Source organism: Naegleria lovaniensis (assembly GCF_003324165.1).
Source record: "Naegleria lovaniensis strain ATCC 30569 chromosome Unknown tig031, whole genome shotgun sequence".
Taxonomy (NCBI): Eukaryota; Heterolobosea; class Eutetramitea; order Acrasida; family Naegleriidae; genus Naegleria; species Naegleria lovaniensis.
This window is the reverse complement of record NW_025407853.1, coordinates 131,881-149,928: the sequence shown is the minus strand read 5'-3', so window position 1 is coordinate 149,928 and position 18,048 is coordinate 131,881. Positions and strand designations below refer to the sequence as shown.

At 37.4% G+C, this 18,048-nt stretch overlaps 6 protein-coding genes across 6 annotated transcripts; 4 read left to right on the top strand and 2 right to left on the bottom strand.

The window, feature by feature from the left end:
- Nucleotides 1–61: 61 nt before the first annotated feature.
- On the top strand, nt 62–1,310 carry C9374_007887 (uncharacterized protein; the record flags this gene model as incomplete). Its single annotated transcript, XM_044697901.1, has 5 exons — nt 62–101; nt 224–268; nt 351–452; nt 558–569; nt 634–1,310. 5 exons carry the CDS (start codon nt 62–64, stop codon nt 1,308–1,310), a joined length of 876 nt encoding a protein of 291 aa, XP_044546001.1.
- Nucleotides 1,311–1,398: 88 nt separating this feature from the next.
- On the bottom strand, nt 1,399–7,184 carry C9374_007886 (uncharacterized protein; the record flags this gene model as incomplete). Its single annotated transcript, XM_044697900.1, has 2 exons — nt 1,399–6,839; nt 7,052–7,184. The coding sequence occupies 2 exons, from the start codon at nt 7,182–7,184 to the stop codon at nt 1,399–1,401; spliced, it is 5,574 nt and encodes a 1,857-aa protein (XP_044546000.1).
- Nucleotides 7,185–7,478: 294 nt separating this feature from the next.
- On the top strand, nt 7,479–8,912 carry C9374_007885 (uncharacterized protein; the record flags this gene model as incomplete). Its single annotated transcript, XM_044697899.1, has 1 exon — nt 7,479–8,912. The coding sequence occupies one exon, from the start codon at nt 7,479–7,481 to the stop codon at nt 8,910–8,912; it is 1,434 nt and encodes a 477-aa protein (XP_044545999.1).
- Nucleotides 8,913–9,013: 101 nt separating this feature from the next.
- Nucleotides 9,014–10,738, bottom strand: C9374_007884 (uncharacterized protein; the record flags this gene model as incomplete). Its single annotated transcript, XM_044697898.1, has 1 exon — nt 9,014–10,738. One exon carries the CDS (start codon nt 10,736–10,738, stop codon nt 9,014–9,016), a length of 1,725 nt encoding a protein of 574 aa, XP_044545998.1.
- Nucleotides 10,739–10,934: 196 nt separating this feature from the next.
- On the top strand, nt 10,935–14,754 carry C9374_007883 (uncharacterized protein; the record flags this gene model as incomplete). Its single annotated transcript, XM_044697897.1, has 2 exons — nt 10,935–11,744; nt 12,505–14,754. 2 exons carry the CDS (start codon nt 10,935–10,937, stop codon nt 14,752–14,754), a joined length of 3,060 nt encoding a protein of 1,019 aa, XP_044545997.1.
- Nucleotides 14,755–15,848: 1,094 nt separating this feature from the next.
- C9374_007882 (uncharacterized protein) lies at nt 15,849–17,888 on the top strand (the record flags this gene model as incomplete). The annotated part of the gene is made up of 5 exons (XM_044697896.1): nt 15,849–15,910; nt 15,985–16,303; nt 16,358–16,412; nt 16,543–16,612; nt 16,664–17,888. The coding sequence occupies 5 exons, from the start codon at nt 15,849–15,851 to the stop codon at nt 17,886–17,888; spliced, it is 1,731 nt and encodes a 576-aa protein (XP_044545996.1).
- Between the last annotated feature and the right edge of the window lie 160 nt (nt 17,889–18,048).

The following is an 18,048-nucleotide window of genomic DNA, read 5'->3' as shown; positions in this document are numbered from 1 at the left end:
AGTTTACCTCAAGGATACAAATTTGGTTTCGCAATTTTGAAAATTTTCAATGAAAAAAAAAATGTCAAACGATAAGAAGAGATTTAAAGTAGTTTTTGTGGGTGAGTTGAATTGCAGGTTCATGGAAATTGTTCTCATTGTTGTGGTTGTTGTTGTTGTCTCATGGACATGTCCAAATGGTGATGTTTGACGTTTTGATTCATTTTTTAATTGATCATGGAAGGTGATTGTGCGGTCGGAAAGACTTGTCTTTTGATTTCATTCACTGGTAAGAGTTTTGATGATTGCATGGATGATGAGATTTATGATGACACTTGGCATTTTTCTATTTTTGGTACCATGACCAACAGAAAATGAATTTGATGAAGATCATGTTCCTACAGTCATTGACAACCGAATTCAAACTGTTAAATACAAGGATGAAGATGTTATTTTGAATTTATGGGATACTGGTAGTGTATTTGAATTTTTTTCGAATTCCGATTCAAAAACTCTGTGAATATTGAATCAACCAATTTTTACAAAATGATCATGATTCACACATGATTCAACAACAGCTGGTCAAGAAGGTTTGTTTGATGAAATTTTTGTTCATGGAACATTTGAACTCTAATATTTGAAATGACACATTAGATTTTGACAATTTAAGACTTTTGAGTTATCCAGAAACAGATATATTCATTGTTTGCTTTTCAGTCGTGTGTCCAGATAGTTTGAAAAATATTAAACAATTATGGATGAAAGAAATTTCTGAACATGGAAAAGCATTTTCTCAAACAGTGCCTTGTATTTTGGTTGGAACAAAAACAGATTTGAGAACAGATGAACGTACATTGCATGATTTGAAAGAAATTGGACAGGAACCTGTTTCTTTTGAAAAAGCTCAACAATTTGCTCAAGAAAATGGTTTTTATTTTTACAGAGAATGCAGTGCCTTGACGAGAGAGGGAATTGAGGAAGTCATTCAAAGTGCAATTGAGGCAAAAATTGAAGTGACCAACAGTGTCAACGGTACCAACTCTGAAAAGGTTACAAACACCCCTAGAAGAAAGGAAGAAGGCAAATCTTCATCCGATGAAGCAATAGCAGCAACTGAGGAAAATAATACTGTTAATTCTTCTTCGACATTGTCACCCAAAGATGAAACTTCTGCAGCCACTCCAAGAAATTTAACTGAAGAACCAAAAAATATGAAAACTTTGAATGACACCAGCTCATCAGACTCTGCCACTCAACAACAAGCAAACCTTATTCTATATCCATGGTTGATCCTTGCATCACTCATGAAATGTAAATGTGAAATTTTGTGAGTTGTAAATGTCACCACTCACACATTCTAATACATGCGTTCACTAAAAGCATAAATAGATTTTATATAGATACTTTTCACACACTAGTTTAAGCTTCGTAGAGCAGACCTAACATTTTAGAGGCCTTTTCTCGAATAAGGGAAGATGGCGATTTCAGTAATTCAGTGAGGCCTTGTGTGGTGTGTCTCAAATTCACTCTACTTCTCTGATCTTGTGATAAATTAGCCAATAAATGTCCAATAATTAGCACAGCACAAGCACACACAGTGTGCCATTCGCTCTTATAGAACACTACTAAATTCATGACCAAATCGCTCACTCTTTCTGGGAATTCTCGAATCCAGGTCTTGGCGAAAATTTCTGCAAATTCATCAAAGTTGAGTGGAGTCATTGGAGGCAGTGGAGCGTTGGGATCATCTTGATCGACCACTTTAAATGATTCGTTTTCTTCGAATATTTTAGTGAAAGCTTCACTCTTTAGAGTTGGAACCAATTGACTTAGGGCCAGTCGACAGGCATAACTCACACGATCCTCTGGATCATGAACGTGACAAAGTAAAATTGGTAAATTATTGAAAATGGTGGCAATAAGAGTCTCTCTCATCACTCCATCACAGAAACGATAAAGAGCTCCAAACAATTTGATTGAGGCTTCTCTAATTTGTGGATCCTTCTTTTCAAAGGATGGTTTCAATCGTACGCAAAGGTTCATTAAGAGTGGTGAAATATATTGATCCTCAGCAATCTTGAAAATTTTTTTCACACTGGTCATGGCTTCCAAAACAACTGCTTGATTCAAATCTTCCAAATTTGACAATAATGCTCCAATCACAGGTGTTACATATTGATGCAAAATATCCTTTGGATGAATGGAGAGATTACTCAATCCACGTAAAGCGTACAATTTAACAACAATTTGTTCATCAGTTCCGCTTCTTCCCAACAATGAATTGATACAATTATGAACAAGCTCACGATCATTTTGGATGTGATTGAGCAGTACAGAGACAACACATGTTGCAATCACTCGTTGACCAATAAAAGTTCTACTAATGAATGGTTTCACATATTCAAACATTGGACGAACGTATTCAGTGCTTGCTTTGCATAGTCTATCTAGAATCGATTGAACAGCGTCTCCATATTGAGTTTTTTGTAAAAGCATTTCCAAAGTTGGAGCTTCAATTTCAGTTGGAGTTTGTTGCAGAATTAATTCTCTACGTTCTTGGATGCTTGTTTTGTGATCCTCATTCTCCTCTTCACCATGATGTCCATTTTGCTCCAATTCTTCCAAAGCTTCTAATTTGGTATTTCGTCTATACTCTTGAGTCAACTTGTAGAAGTTAATAATGCATTGTTGTGCGTACTTGGTTGGAGGATTGACGCTCATTTCATTTGCACTTCCGACACGCACGAGAGCAGTGACAATAATTTGGGAGTAATTCTTCATGGCCACACTTGCGAAATCTTCAACTGAGAGAATTTCATAGAGAGCTTGAGTTGCTGAAACAGTGGTGTGAGTTGGAATTAAATCAACGCTATCTGATGTTCTCTTTTCTTCATAGAGCTGAGCATTGTTAATAATATCCAAGAGATGATCTAATAATTGTTGATTTAGCATTGGATCGGTAGAAATAATTTGAAAACATTTGGTAACCTCAATGGTGTGAGGTACAGGATACGCAATGAGAGTGTTCATTACCAGTAATGGGAAATGTCTTGTGAAACCTCTAACACCATGCAACAGCCCACTCACAATTTGTTCTCTCTGTCCAGAGATAAATTGAGGAATTAACTTGATCATCTTTTTCACGTAATTTGCAGCCTCATGTTCAAGTTCCTTTCCTCTTGATCGTATGAGCCCATTCAAAACAATACATGAACTGTTTGCTCCATCGACTTCAGGATCGTTCAATGTGTCAATTAAAGTATCAATGAGGTTCATTAAATGATTCTTATCTTTGACTGCTTCACAGAGAATTTGTGAAAGCTCTTTAGTGACTTCAAACAACTCTTTCACATTAGATGCCTCAAACAATTGATTTCTGAGTGGTACAATATTTTCAATATATTCTGGCAATTCGTCACTTTGAGATTTGATGTGCTCTAAAAAGTGTTGAACTCTTAATACGAGATAAATACCATCCAAACCATATTTTCTAATTCCAGCAACTGACTCTGTGATACGAGGAATTAATTGTCCAATAATTCTTCCCAAGCTTGTCATTGAATTTCCAAATACATTGTTGGTAGAAGATTGATCGTATTGTGAAATGAGCTTGGCAAAATCTTTCAACAATGAAACATAAATAGAACATGCTCTCTCTCTTTCCAAGGAGTTGTTCGAGTTCATATGATCAGTTTCCAAAGCTCTTAGAATATCATCCAATGATCCTTGACTGTTATCAGTGTGTAAGATTGCAAACAGTACATTATTGTGACTTTCAATGATAGTGTCATCTGTGGAGACTAAATCGTCGAGCCCAGTCACAGGTGGTTGCTTTGGATCGGTTTTTACGGTAGTCTTAATCTTGAGTAGCGGCAGAATACTGTTGAAAATTTCGTTTTGCACGTCAACTTCAATTTTAGGTGGTAATTTGACAAGTGTGGATAGGGCATCAAGACCTAAAATTCTGAGTTTGTTAATTGAGAGAAGTTGTTGAACGGTAGTAGCTTGCTGTAACAATTGTGCCGATGGAGTCATTATTTGAATGACAAGTCTCACCAACTCATCGCGTGATTTAAGGATGAAATCTTGCAATCTGCTTGGATGAACAGACTTTCCAATCAAATCAATTGCCTTCAAACCATTTTCTTTCAATTCATATGGTATTGGTTGAGGAGGTTGTGGTTTCAAAATTGGAATCATGTTCTTAATAATGTGAACTTCAACACGAGACGTAATCAAGGTCAGTGGAGTTAACATGGAAACATATCCATAGGATAACATGGCCGTCGCTCTCTCAAAGTGTGTCACTTCATTACCAGTATTTCTGGCAAAGAATCCAGTCTTCTTTTCTGGAGCTTTCATCACATTTTGTAATTGAGCGAGCACAGTATCACAGTGATTGACAGCTGCCTGACCCAAACCACGAGCACAACCCAATCTTTCTTCGTCATTGGTGTGATCAGTAATCTTGAAGCATCTCTCAACTGCAGAGTGAATAAATTGTTTCAATTGACTCTTTTGAATAATCAATCCAACAGTAGACAAGAGAGATTTCTTCAATAGTCTATTATTCTTGTAGAAGAGTTCAGAATGATCCAACAAGGCCTCTCCCAATGCAACAGCCCACTTATCATCCTGAACGCTATCAATACTCTCTCTCACGAGATTCAATAATTGATTATCCCATTCATCTTGAACGAATGAAGCATTACTTTCACATGTGTCAATATACTTTTTCAGTGTTGGTAACTTTTTTCCCCACAATTGCACCACATCTGGGTGAATATTTGGAGAAAGACAATACAAGGCACGCAATATGTTGACCGCTGGTTGATTTCTACCAAATGGAACAGTCAATTTGAGTAATAAACGAGCAAAGATGAAATTAGGTTTTGGAATGTTGACTTGAGCATCAAAGTCAATGATAAAATCGTCGTCATTCTTCTTACGTTTGCTGATATCAGCAATGGCTCGACACAACACTGGGAAGGCAGTGTCATAGAGTGGCATGACAAATGATTCTAAAAGGAAAGGCCACAAAACCTTGTCCATTTCCTCTCCTAATTTTGTGGTAAAACTTAAAAGGATACGATCACATGTTTCTCGTACTTGATACCAAGTGTAAACTTGTGGAAGATTTTGTGGATCCAAACCCTCTTTCGAGGAACCGATTTGAGGAGATCCAGTGGTGGGTGTAGCACTAGACTCTCTATTTTCAACACCATTCTCTTCAGAATTATTTTCTTCATCCTCAGTATTGGCTTGAGAGTTGTTAAGGGTACTCTTATCATCAAAGATGACAGCATCTTCCTTTTCATTTCGAGCCATAATGGCTTGAGCCGCTTTTTCTTCACTACCAGCAGTGGTCACGAGAGAAGCAGGAATTTTCGTTTTCAAATCATCAGAAACTCTCTTTTCAGAAATGGCACAACCTCGCAGAATGACATGTACGAGATCGGTACCACCCTGTGAGTTCATGTAACCATCATGTTGAGCGAGTGTGTGAATTAAAATGCTAAACTCATTGTGAACCTCGACGTTTTCTGCAATGATCATCATTTGATTGGATGGATCTTTGAGGATTTTCATCAAACCACTCACAATGACATCTCTGTATGAAGTAAGATCATCATCATTATTTAGGGCCAAGTATCTAAAAGTCTTCAGTGCGCTCACATGAACAATGGCACTTCCATTGGGTTGTTCCAATTGAGCCTGTATGAAAGAAACTACTTGATCAGTATAGGCCTTTGCAATGTAATGGAAGGTTCTCAAAACTTCAGTAATGTTTCTGTTTGCATTCTTGTAGACTTGTCTTCTTGCCATTGTGGTTATTAAAACAGAAAATAATGTTCCAAGTATGGGTTGCAGTTGGTCATTCAATGATGTTGCACAATCTCGAACGACAACCTTGACAATGTGTTGAAGACCAATGGTAACTGGTAGAGGATCTTCCTTAATTTCCTTTTTCAATGAATTAACGTAATTTGGAATTAATTTTGGCAATAATTGATTGAGTTGGTCTGTTTCAATAATATGACACATATAACCTATGGATTGTGCAGCTGCTAATCTAATTTTTGTTTCTCTCACGTTCAACCATTCCAGCAAAATATGTTTCATTGCTGTCAATATTGATGAATGATATTGTGAAATTGTTGTCTTGTCAATAGGATTTAACATTGCATTATTTTGTGAAGGTTTCTCGGATAAGTCCAAACAATAAATTGCTGCTTCAGACCATCTTCCCAACGCAGCACAAAATACCCATCTCAAATTATCGTGTTTGATGAGAGCCAATAAAGGCAAAGTTCTTGAAAGCACTTCCTTTAAATTACCAATAAATAATAAAGGATAATAAAAGGCAATATCACTCAATGCTTTGATCACAAAGTAATGTGGTGGATTTGAGCTACTAATTGGAAATTTTTCTAATAATTGTCCCGTTACGAGGTCAGGTACATAACGTGACAAGGCAATTAACAAGTTACAAGCACTTGCTTGCCAATCGGAATTGATCGATTTATCTTGAACCATTTCATTAATTGACATTACCACAAGTGCACGTGAGAGGTCATCTGGTATTTTCAAAGGTTTATCTGCTGCTTTCACATTTGATGCACGAACAATTGCAAAATCATTGCTTGATGGTTTCATGTTCAATAATTCGGTGAGAATATTCATGACGAGTACTCGATGTTTCTTGTTCGATTTGGAGCAAATGTTGTTCAAGAAATGTAGAGACTTGCTCAATAGCAATAATTCACACTGATCACCAATCCTTATTAGTGATTGATGAATGGTTTTGTGAACTTTGATATCGGCATCGTCCAATGCAATCAGTAATCCTTTCACAATATCTATAAATCCGTTAAGTGAAATATAATTCCAAATAGTAAAGGAGTTGATGATGATAGATATTGATCCGAAATTTCAAATCATCAAATATTGAAAATTGTAAAATTTCATACCATCATCACGTGATGATGATAATGTTTCATAAAATTTCAAATCCATCAATCAACCAATATTTTTAAAAATCATGAAATAATAAGATGACGAAAAAACATACCATCAATATTTCTTCCGGTATCATAGGAAGGAGAGGAAATTTGAGAGTCTCCTCCTGGTGATGATGATGATGTGTTTGGAGAGTTCACGTTGGGACTACTTCCACTTTTTCCACCAAATCCAAAGAAGGACATTTGTTCAAACGATCACTGATTTTCAAAATAAATGAACGCTCTCAATATTCTCAAGAGAGTAGCAGACGCAAAGATGTGCGGTGGTGGCTTTGCTTTTGAAAGATTTTTTTGCTAAATTTGAAAGCTTGAAGAATCGTCGACACGAATGGTGCAGATCAAAGAAAACAATATCATTTTGACAGTCTGTTACGTTTTCTCTTGTATGATAATAATAATTGGTTGATTCTTTTCCCTTGTTTCATCCCTTTGACGTTCAACTTTAAATTCTTCCTCTCCAACTCTCAGAGAGAAAAAATGGCTCGATTCAGTGCGATTCGGACACTCTCTTGGAAAGGTCCCAAAGCTGTTGCATTGAGACAATGTGCCAAAAAATCCTTCAAATATACCTTTCTACTCTATGGATGCCTATTACTCATGCTATTTAGTTATTCGTTTTATTTGAGTTATGTGGTACCTACAATCATGATTCATAGTGAGGCTATTGATTCCGATGAAGATGGAGTTATCGATGAAATGAGATATGATGATTTATTTATTAATTCAGTTTCGTTTTCGAATGATACGTTCTACGATCCTCTTCATTTGGATGTTTATAGGACATTTACTCTTCTCAAACAAAATAACACAAAATTCCATTTACCAGTTTTTGGATACTTGTATTACAATACGGATTTAGAATTTTATTATCATCAATTGTTTCGGTACAGAGATGTCACAGATGAGCATAACAATAGATACCTCTCAGAATTTCATCATTTACTGCATTTGACTTACAAACTATATTTGAGAATTCTGTTCAAAATTATTCAAATAATTTTCAACATTGAGTATACAATATTCAAAGAGGTGGAGCACTTCTTTCTTCGATTTTCAGCACCCAAGAAGCTTAACATTTTATTAAGTATACCCATGTTAAATAATTCTCTGATATTACACAGTGACGAGTATGGATATTTTTATCATGAAGTGATTATGGATTCCTCACAATATAGAGAGCTTGTTTGTGATAGGAATATTGAATGGATTGAATACAGCGTTCAAATTTTAGACCATGTAAAAACTGGCTATATTCTTTCCAATTGTGATACATTCAAGCACAACAATGGTGATGATACTTCGTCACTCTACTCCATCATTTCTGATATTGATGATAGTATCAAAATTACCAATGTCACTGGAGGTATTGCTGCCATGATGAAATCAACATTTAATCCATTTATTGCAGTTCCATTAATGAACGAGTCTTTTATCAAGTTAAAGAATACGTATCTAAATGTGAATTTTCATTATGTGAGCAGTAGCCCCTACGTACTCTATAACAAATTAGAAAGCTTTTTGTTGAAAAACAATTTTCCAATAGGATCCTTTCATTTGAGAGTGTCCCACTTGGAAAATCGGTCCTTTTTTACTATGCTCCGCTCGAGTAAGGTCTCCAAACCTGTCACTATCCACGAAATTATGAAAAATTATAGTAGAAGAAAATTTGCTCTCATTGGTGACAGTGCCGAGAATGACGCTGAAATTTATGCTCAATTTTATCATCATTATCCTGACAATGTTGATCGAATATTAATTAGATGTGCTTCTCCAACACTGGAAGGTTGCATTCAGAAAGTTCAAAAGGCCATGGCTCTCTATCAAGTACCATCACGAGTCATGGACTATTTTGCTACGGACAGCTCTGATATTTTGGAAAAGATTGTCATGAAGCAAAGGGAAAATAGTTGAGCACTTATTTTCACACTTGTTGTGAATTTAAAACTTTGGCTGAGCTGTAGGAAATGTGGAGCTGTTTAAGTATAGCTATCTTTATTTTGAACGTACATGTCCTACAACATGAGGTATTTGGCCTCCAATTTCTTTTTGAGCTCTATAGAATCGGCATGCTCCGGATAAATATCCTTTAAGACCTTGAGAGTCAATTCATGAGCCAATTGATGATTACCCTTTTTGAATGCTAGTAAGGCATTGTTGAATATAGGCTCATGTTGATTGGGAGCAAGTGCCATTGCTTGAGCAAAATAATTTTTGCTTTCCTCAGAATTTCCCATTCTCAATTCCAAAACACCTAAATTATTGAAACTTTCCGAGTGCTCGTTATCAATACTGGTTGCAATTTTGAAGCATTGGTATGCGAGACCCACGTCACCAATTCCAATTGCCACTTGGCCAATATTATACCAAACATCTGCTTCGTTAGTGTCATCGGCCAATTGAAGAGCTCGATCAAAGCATGAGAATACCATGTCATATTGTGAGGCATAAAAGCAACATAGAGCCAAGTTATTCCATAGCTCAGTATTGTTGACTCCCATTTGTATGAGTCTTCGGTACAATCTCATGGCTACCTCCGGTTGATCTTCATAGAAATAATTACTGGCCAAACAAGCTATACTTTCCACATTGCTGCTATTCAGTTGCAACACTTTTTCATAATATTGGATGGACTTGTCAAGGTCGTTTAAGGAATCATGCACTCGGGCAATACCCAACAGCAAATGTGTGTCATTTGGGAATTTCAAACAAGCAGATTCGTACTCTTCTAAAGCCTTATTGGGTTGATCAAGTTTCAGAAATACTTTTGCCAACTCTAAACAAGTTGCAATCATCATTTGAGTTTTGATTGCAGAACGGAATTGTTTTTCAGCGTCACGTAATAATCCAAGTTGGTAATAACATTTTCCTAAGCGAGCTTTCCACCACCAATCCTTAAACTCGGCCTCAATGGTGGCATACGAAGCTAACTCAAGAGCTCGCTTCACGTCATGCTCCACAAAAATTAAATAATCATAGAGGGCTTTTGCAAGAGGAGGCATGGTAGCATATTTTTTCAAGTCGATATGTTCTGTAGAGATGGCATACTCTTGATCCATTCCAGAAATTTTCATGGAAGCAGTTCCAAGTCTGACAAATCTTCCTGTCGATGTCACAGGACGTGTTGTACCCGGACGTGATCCTTTAAAGATATTCTCAATACTTGAGGTACCTCCTCTACTTTGACCAGCGGTACCTGTTCCTCCACGACTCGATGTTCCTCTCCCACTGTTTGTGCCAGGTCGAGAGAAGCCTGTAATTGGGCGACCATCTTTGGTTTGAGGTCGTATACTTGGATTGGCACTTCTCTTCCCCGAAGAGTTTGTGAGTGGCCTCTTTAAGGATGTACCTGGCCTTGGTGCAGTAGTGACAGAAGTCTCATCGAGTAAAATATCAGCAATTCCTTCATCTTCCATTTCGGTATCATCAATCCACATTTTTGCAGTTAGCGATTTACATTTGAGATACCACATGGACATGTCCTTGTAATTTTTACGAAGCAATTCATTGCAACTATCCACAGCATCATCAAATTTTCTTCTCCTGTATTTTAAAACTGCTCGTAAAGCTGGATCCAATGTATAGGGTTTATGATTGACCGAGCCCGAATTTGTCTCATCATACGAAGAAGATTGATCATCATAGTATGCTTGTTGTTGTTGCTGGTATTGCTCCGAACCATCCATGGTTGAAAACTCGGAAAATCGGGAAGGCCTTGCCCCGTCCTCAAATTGTTGCATTATTTTTTTGTATGAACTGCTACAATTGTAGTTGGGCGCGGTTCGGGAAAGAATTGAGAGAAGTCAAAATGCAAACGGGACTTTCAGACCTTCTTTGCATTTTGACTTCTCTCATTCATTTCAACTACTTACTGGATGTAAAATGAAGTGCTCACTCCATTTCTTTGAAGTATTCAATCTTTTCCCAAAACAAAAAATGCATTTACTTGGTCAAGTTGGCTGCTGTGGCCGCAACTTTTTTACGAAACACCACAACACGAGACCCACGCCACACAATGCATTCATCATACGGAACTACTCATCAGAATTTGTTAAAAATCCTCATACGCAGGAACAAGTGGATGGTTTGATTTACATTCCGAATTATCTCTCGGAGGAACAAGCCAACAAATTACTGGCACATGTTGATTCTAGGCCTTGGTTTGATTCATTGATTTCTCGGAGAATACAGTGCTATGGAATTCATTATTATTACACTAAATTATTTCATGCTGGTCTACAACCTATGAGAAGAAGTCTTTTACCACTTCATGAACTTGAATTTGTAACAACTCGTATTGAACAAGATTTTAGTGGTATTGGAATTAAATTTATGAAGGATGAGGAAATTGTAGGTCTTCCCGACTATTACGAATTGTCGTCAGATAGTGATTCAAGTACATTGGCAAGCCCATCGATTGGTTATGAAACTATTGAGGATGACAGAATTAATCAATGCCTTGTTCAAGAGTACTATCATCATACCATTGCAAAACATGTCGATAACACAAATGTATTTGGAAAAGAAATTGTGGGTCTTTCTCTTGTGAATTCATGTGAAATGGATTTTGAAAATGTGGAAAACCCGGAAATGAATTTCAAAGTATTGATTGAACCAAATTCCTTACTTATTATGACCAAGGACGCTAGGTTTAAGTGGAAGCATGGAATTAAGCGAAGGAAGAACTATCCAAGAAGAATTTCCTTAACATTTCGTCACTTGCTCTATTCGCCAGAAACTACGCGAGTGAGTAATGATTGCAACGGTGTAATATCGTAGAATGAAATGTGTGCTACATACACAATTCGAAGCAACGAACCGAAGTGAATGGTACAAATATCAGCCATTTTGTGAGATTTGAATAGAAAATAGTAATTCTTTCCAAATTGTACAGCCACAATTGCAGGGATGTTATCTGATAGCTCTCATTTCTAGCTAGATGGATCTGAGTTTGTCAAAATATTAAATCCCTGTACAACCGTTCAGCAATTTCTAGTGGGTTGAACACAGAATCTCATCATTAATTTGAAGACCAGGGCCCCATCTCAACACAAAGACACCCTTAGAACACAAGTCCCAAAGATTTTCCGTGCATTGTTCGCAACAAAGAATCTATCAAATCCAAGATTCGAAACGGCTGTTTCTCAATTTGCCAAGCACCTTCAACTGTCGTCGTTATTTTAAAAAAATTTTTAACACAAAACAAAATGTCAGAGGAAGGCTCATCATTCCACTTTCTCCAATCTTCCGCAAACCACTCTCATCTCAATAACAACAGCACCCACTCGAGCAGTATTGAAGATGCTGATTTTATAACGGCAGATGATTTTGATGACCTCTTGGAAAATGGTGGTGAACCTCATTCTCTTCTCCTCACCACCACCAGTGGTGGTAGTAGTTCTGGTGGTGTTGTTGGACAACTTTCTCGAGAACAACAGCACTCCTTCCATTCACAACCAACACAATATCAATCGTCTCTATCCATCACACGAGTAATCACTCACAGTTTGAAAATAACATTTTCGAAGCCACAACCTCATCGTCACCACCTACCACCACCACGAATTCGACACTCCTTTCACAACTCCATTATTTGAATCAACACCAACAACAACAGCCATTGAATTCCAGTCATAACCAACACCTTTCACTCCTCGGTCATGAGACAAGCCAAACCTTACTTTTGGACAATGCTGGAATGTTGACATCTTCAGCAACGACCATGAGCCAACCATCACAACAATCGTCCTATGTGATGAGCATGTTGTCAGGAAGTGTCAATCATCATAATCACACTACCACATTAACACCAGCAGTTCAGCAACAAATATCCAACAACAATGATAACAATACTCTTCTCTCACAACAACAACAACCACTCACCGATGAGCTTGTCTTTTATAAAGAAATCGATCAAGCATTGAGTGATTATGACTCTTCTCTCGGACTCAAAGTTATTCATGATGCTACTTCCCAACAACAGCAACAACAATATGGTTTGCCTCAAGACTTGATATTGAGTAACATGATGATGATGAATTCGGGTCTAGTAAATCATTCATCAACATGCCATGCTGGCTCAGGTACGACTGCTACTACTGCTACTACCACGACCACAACTCCTACTCTCTCAGTTGGACCATTAGGACATCAAGTCATTGGTGGAGCAGCACCTGCACACAACATTCAAGCGTTTCTTCAACACCAGCACCAACAGCAACAACAACTTTCATTCCAACATCAACCTCAAGGGAATGATCATTCCCAACCAAACACCATAACTTCACTCATGATGAGTATGGGAGGACAAAATGTTGTTGCAACTGGCAGTCCTAGTTCTGGAATGGTATTTGGACAAACGCCAACTAATGCACCAGCGTCCAACAACTCTCAACATGCCTTCTTGATCCACCAACAAGGCTACTCCCAGCAACAACCTGTGTTGTTCCATCATCAAAATAACCCATCTAATTTACCTGTCAATAGTGTCAGTGGTACCAATAACAATGGTTTTATGTTTCAAGCTTCACAATTTCAACAACAATCATTCAATACTCCATTCATGATCAATACTAGTAATAATATCAATAACAGTAACAACAACAACCACATGATGGTTTCTTCTCCAAGCTCACCCTTACCAACCACAGTGATTGCCAATCCATTCCAACAACAATCAACTTCTACCATGATGATGAATAACTCTTTCCCGATCAAGTCTGTTGAGAATATCAAGATGGAGAGCGATAGAAGAAAGAAACGCTCCAACAGCACCAATTCCGTCATGAGCATTGATTCTACTTCATCCTCTGTGAATTTGCAAAAGCACATTCATGTGAGAAGTCATTCCAACAACACGCATCAACAACACCCGAATTTATCCTATGCGTTTCATAATAGTAATAATAATATCAACAACAACAACATGACTCCACAATCACCTCTCGTTCTAAACACCAACCATGGTAATAACAGAGCTATTTATTCGGAGCCTTCCTCTCCAGTCATGATGATGGGAAGTAGCCCCATTATGATTAATAACAACAACAACATGATGATGACCTCCTCACCCACTTGCAGCCCAACATTAAGTTCATCATTACCATCCACTCAATCAAGAAGAAGTCGTTCCGGATCCATGAGCAGTAGTGGTGGAGGCTCTACACACAAACCCTCAGTACCCAAGAGAACCAGTAGTTTGCAATTTCATACATTTTTCTGTGATGAAGAGGGAAATGTCAAGCAACAATCTTCAGCAGCAGCAACGAATACCACTTCTTCCTCTCCACCTACTCTCAATACGACGACGACGATGAATTCGTCATCCAATTCAACATCAACAACAACAGGAGCATCATCTTCAGTGGTTGGAAATACTTCACCCATGATGGCTTCTTCTCCAACCATTGCCAAATTAAATCAAATTGAAAATAGAAAGAAGAGAAGTCAAAGTGATGGAAATTTGCAAATGTTTGAACAGAAACAATCCAAGAAAAAGTCATCTGGACTCAACTCTCCTCAAACCATGTTTGAACAGCAACAAACAGAACTCAACACCAATTCTCCAGGAGGTAGTACTCAATTCACATTTGTTGATAATTCAAGTCCTAATTTATCTCTTCAACAGCAGCAGGCACTATTCAGCAAGAAGAATTACATGCCAACTTATGTACTAAGACATAACATTTATGATGAGTTCAAGTTCAAATCCAAGAATCCAAATCAAAAATATTACAAATTCTTTGCTAATCAGTAGTTGATTTGGCCATATATTGTAAATATGATATCACCTTTTTATTTATTAATGAATTTCAAGAAGTGCCACATATCAGTCATCCAAATTTTTTACCATAGTTGGGTGAATTTCTGTGATCACTTAGAGTGTATCTATACATGGCGTGAATTTAGTAAACAAGTTTTTATAACATCAATGACGCTACTACGTGGCACGCGGCAAGTGTTTGAGGAATGGTCCAAATTGGAGTGTAGCTTTGAGAATGATGTTGGAGTTACAAAAATTTGACTTCTAATTGAGGGACTTCAACAAGGAACTCGTTTTCACAAGATCTTTTTCATATAAGGGTTTTATCAAAATTCGGAAGTTCAACCCGAATCATGGCAATACTCTAGAACAAGCAATCGGAAAGACGTGAATTGTGAATTGAAAAAATAGCACAACTCCACATTTCCCCACAACAGCAATTGGACCATAACTTTATCTCACTTTTGCAACTCCAAAGCAGCATAACCACCTTAACACAATCGAACCATGGTCCTCTCCACTCTTGTCCTCATTATTCTCGCAATTTTATTGCCTCCTGTGCCTGTAGCGATTAAAACAGGGTGTTCCTTTCATTTAGTGATTAATATTTTGCTCATGATCTTTACGGTGTATATAGGAGCCTTAATTCATGCGATATATATTATTGTGGCAGTGCCAGGAGCTTAAACGATTTCAAACCATGCTTTTGTGTTCATTCTGTTTTATTTCTTTGAAAAACAACAAGCTATGCTTGGTATTCCATTCTACTTTCAACTCAAATAAAAATGTTGTAAAGAAAATCAGTTTTCCACGTGTGTAGTCCTATGATTCTTGATCCGAACAATGCAGAATAAAAAAATTGAACACCGGTTCATACACGCATTTTCTCCCTCTAAAATAACACCAGTGTCCGTTTAGTGAGTCCGATACGTTTGAATCTGCAACAACTACTCAAGCTCCGTTCGTTTATTTCGTTGGTGAGATTGTAAAAATTGTGATCGCCAACGTTTCTTCTCATCATCAGGCAGAAATTTTAATATTAGGATTTTATTTGTTGAGCCTTTCACGTTTAAAAAGAGCCATCAAAAATGGAGGAATGTCCCTATGAAAAAGTGAAGTGGATTGCCTCGGGTGGTTTCGCAGAAGTATGGTATGTGATCTTTATAACTCGGAACTCATAGTTGACTTTACGGTTGACTATTCATGTACATTGTCATCATACAGGAAAGGAATTGATAAACGAACAAAACAACCTGTGGCTATCAAAATTGTAGATTTGGAAAATTCCGAAGAGGATATTGAGGATATTCAAAGAGAAATTCATGTTGTAAAGACTATGGATTCCGAAAATATTGTCAAAATATATGGTAGTTATGTCGTTCGACAAAAATTGTGGATAGTCATGGAGTTGCTTGCAGGAGGAAGTGTTGCTGATTTGATTAAACCTGGTCCTCTCGATGAGCAATATATTGCAGTAATTTTGAGAGAAACTTTAAAAGCTCTGGAATATTTACATGCAGAACATAAAATTCATCGTGATTTGGTAAGTGCAAGAAGAGCTCAATTTATTATTAATTAATTTTTGACGCATTAATAGAAAGCAGCAAATATTCTGATAGGCGAGAATGGGGAGGTCAAACTAGCAGATTTTGGTATGTTATTTCTAACAAGGAATTATTCATCGTTACGATATTATAACGATTTATTTGGAATATATGTTTATTTTCATTTCCTCATCCATATCAATATTCCATACACTATTGTGTTTCATTCTACATACAGGTGTGGTTGGAGTGTTGTCTACAAGTGGAACCATGGATGAAACCATTCAAAAGCGATACAGCTTTGTAGGGTAAGTGTCACTTTTTGAAATTCACATGTTTGAAATTCATCTTTTCAAAAGAACTCCATTTTGGATGGCTCCAGAAGTAATTAAACATGAAGGAGCTGATCAAAAAGCAGACATTTGGTCACTCGGAATCACTGCCATTGAAATGGCAAAAGGAGAACCTCCCTATGCTCATGTACCCATCAATACTGCCTTTTTTCTGATTCAAAAGAATGAACCACCCACTCTCGAAGAAAGCAAATTCTCTAAGGCATTTAAGGAATTTGTCATGTTGTGCTTGCAGAAAAATCCACAAGATCGATTATCAGCAAGTGATTTACTCAAACATAAATTTATCAGAACAGCTAAAAAGAATACCATTCTCGTCGATCTCATACAGAGAAAAGCTGCATGGGACAACAACAAAAAACTAAAGAAGGGCCGAGGTGGTGGTGCTTCATCAGACTCAGACGATGATGACAGCTCCTTGGATGAATTATCAGATGATGACACGAGTAGTAGTGAAAAACAAAAATATGTCACACGACAAGGTAAAGGATTTTGGGAATTTGGATCGGATGGAACGAATACGGTTCGAGAAGTTTCAAAAGTTAAATGGCCACCATCTTCTTTGGCAAACAATACCAGTTCTACTACGACAAATGTCACACCTACTAACACTCCACTTTCGACCCCTCCAACCAAGCCAACTCGAAAATCATCATCAGACCAAAAGAATGATACTGTCAACTCAGTGTCATCTGTGAGTACAATTTCTAGCAATGCATACCCATCTGAAAAACGACGGAACGCTTCACAGGATTCTATCGATTTGAGAAGTGACGATGAATCATCCTCTCCGCTTACCCATACCATCGTTCAACGAAAAGACAAGTCACAACCCTCAATGGATTCAATTCGAAAAGGCGGAGGAGCATTACCTACAATCATGTCTGAATTAATGAAAGACAACAACTCTTCTGTGAGCTCCAGCTCCATAATGGAAGACATTATTATTCCGTCATTTAAAGAAGCAAAATCACAACAAGCAGCAGGATCATTGTCGACCATTGTAGAAGAATTGGAAAAAGTTGAAAAGAAAGATTCTCAGTTTGCCCAAAATCTGCTTGCCGCTCTCATAACACGAGTTCAAAAAAGTGAGAATGTACCTTCCCAATTTAAACACGTAGCATCGACCGAGTCAACTTCCTCACTCACTTCGAACACAGAGGGTATGGATGTGATTAGCCAGAATTTATTGAAACGATGGAAGCTCAAAGTGAAAACTCTTGACCATTAAGTTTGTAGACAAGTCACATTCAAATGATAATGTAAATAAAATAGCTACAACGTTGGATGATTACTCTAAGGAACCTTAGAACCTTGCAAGGATGATCCTTTCTTTTTTCCGATCTATCTTTCCATTCTCATCCTGTGAGCTTACAGGTTGGTTTGCATTA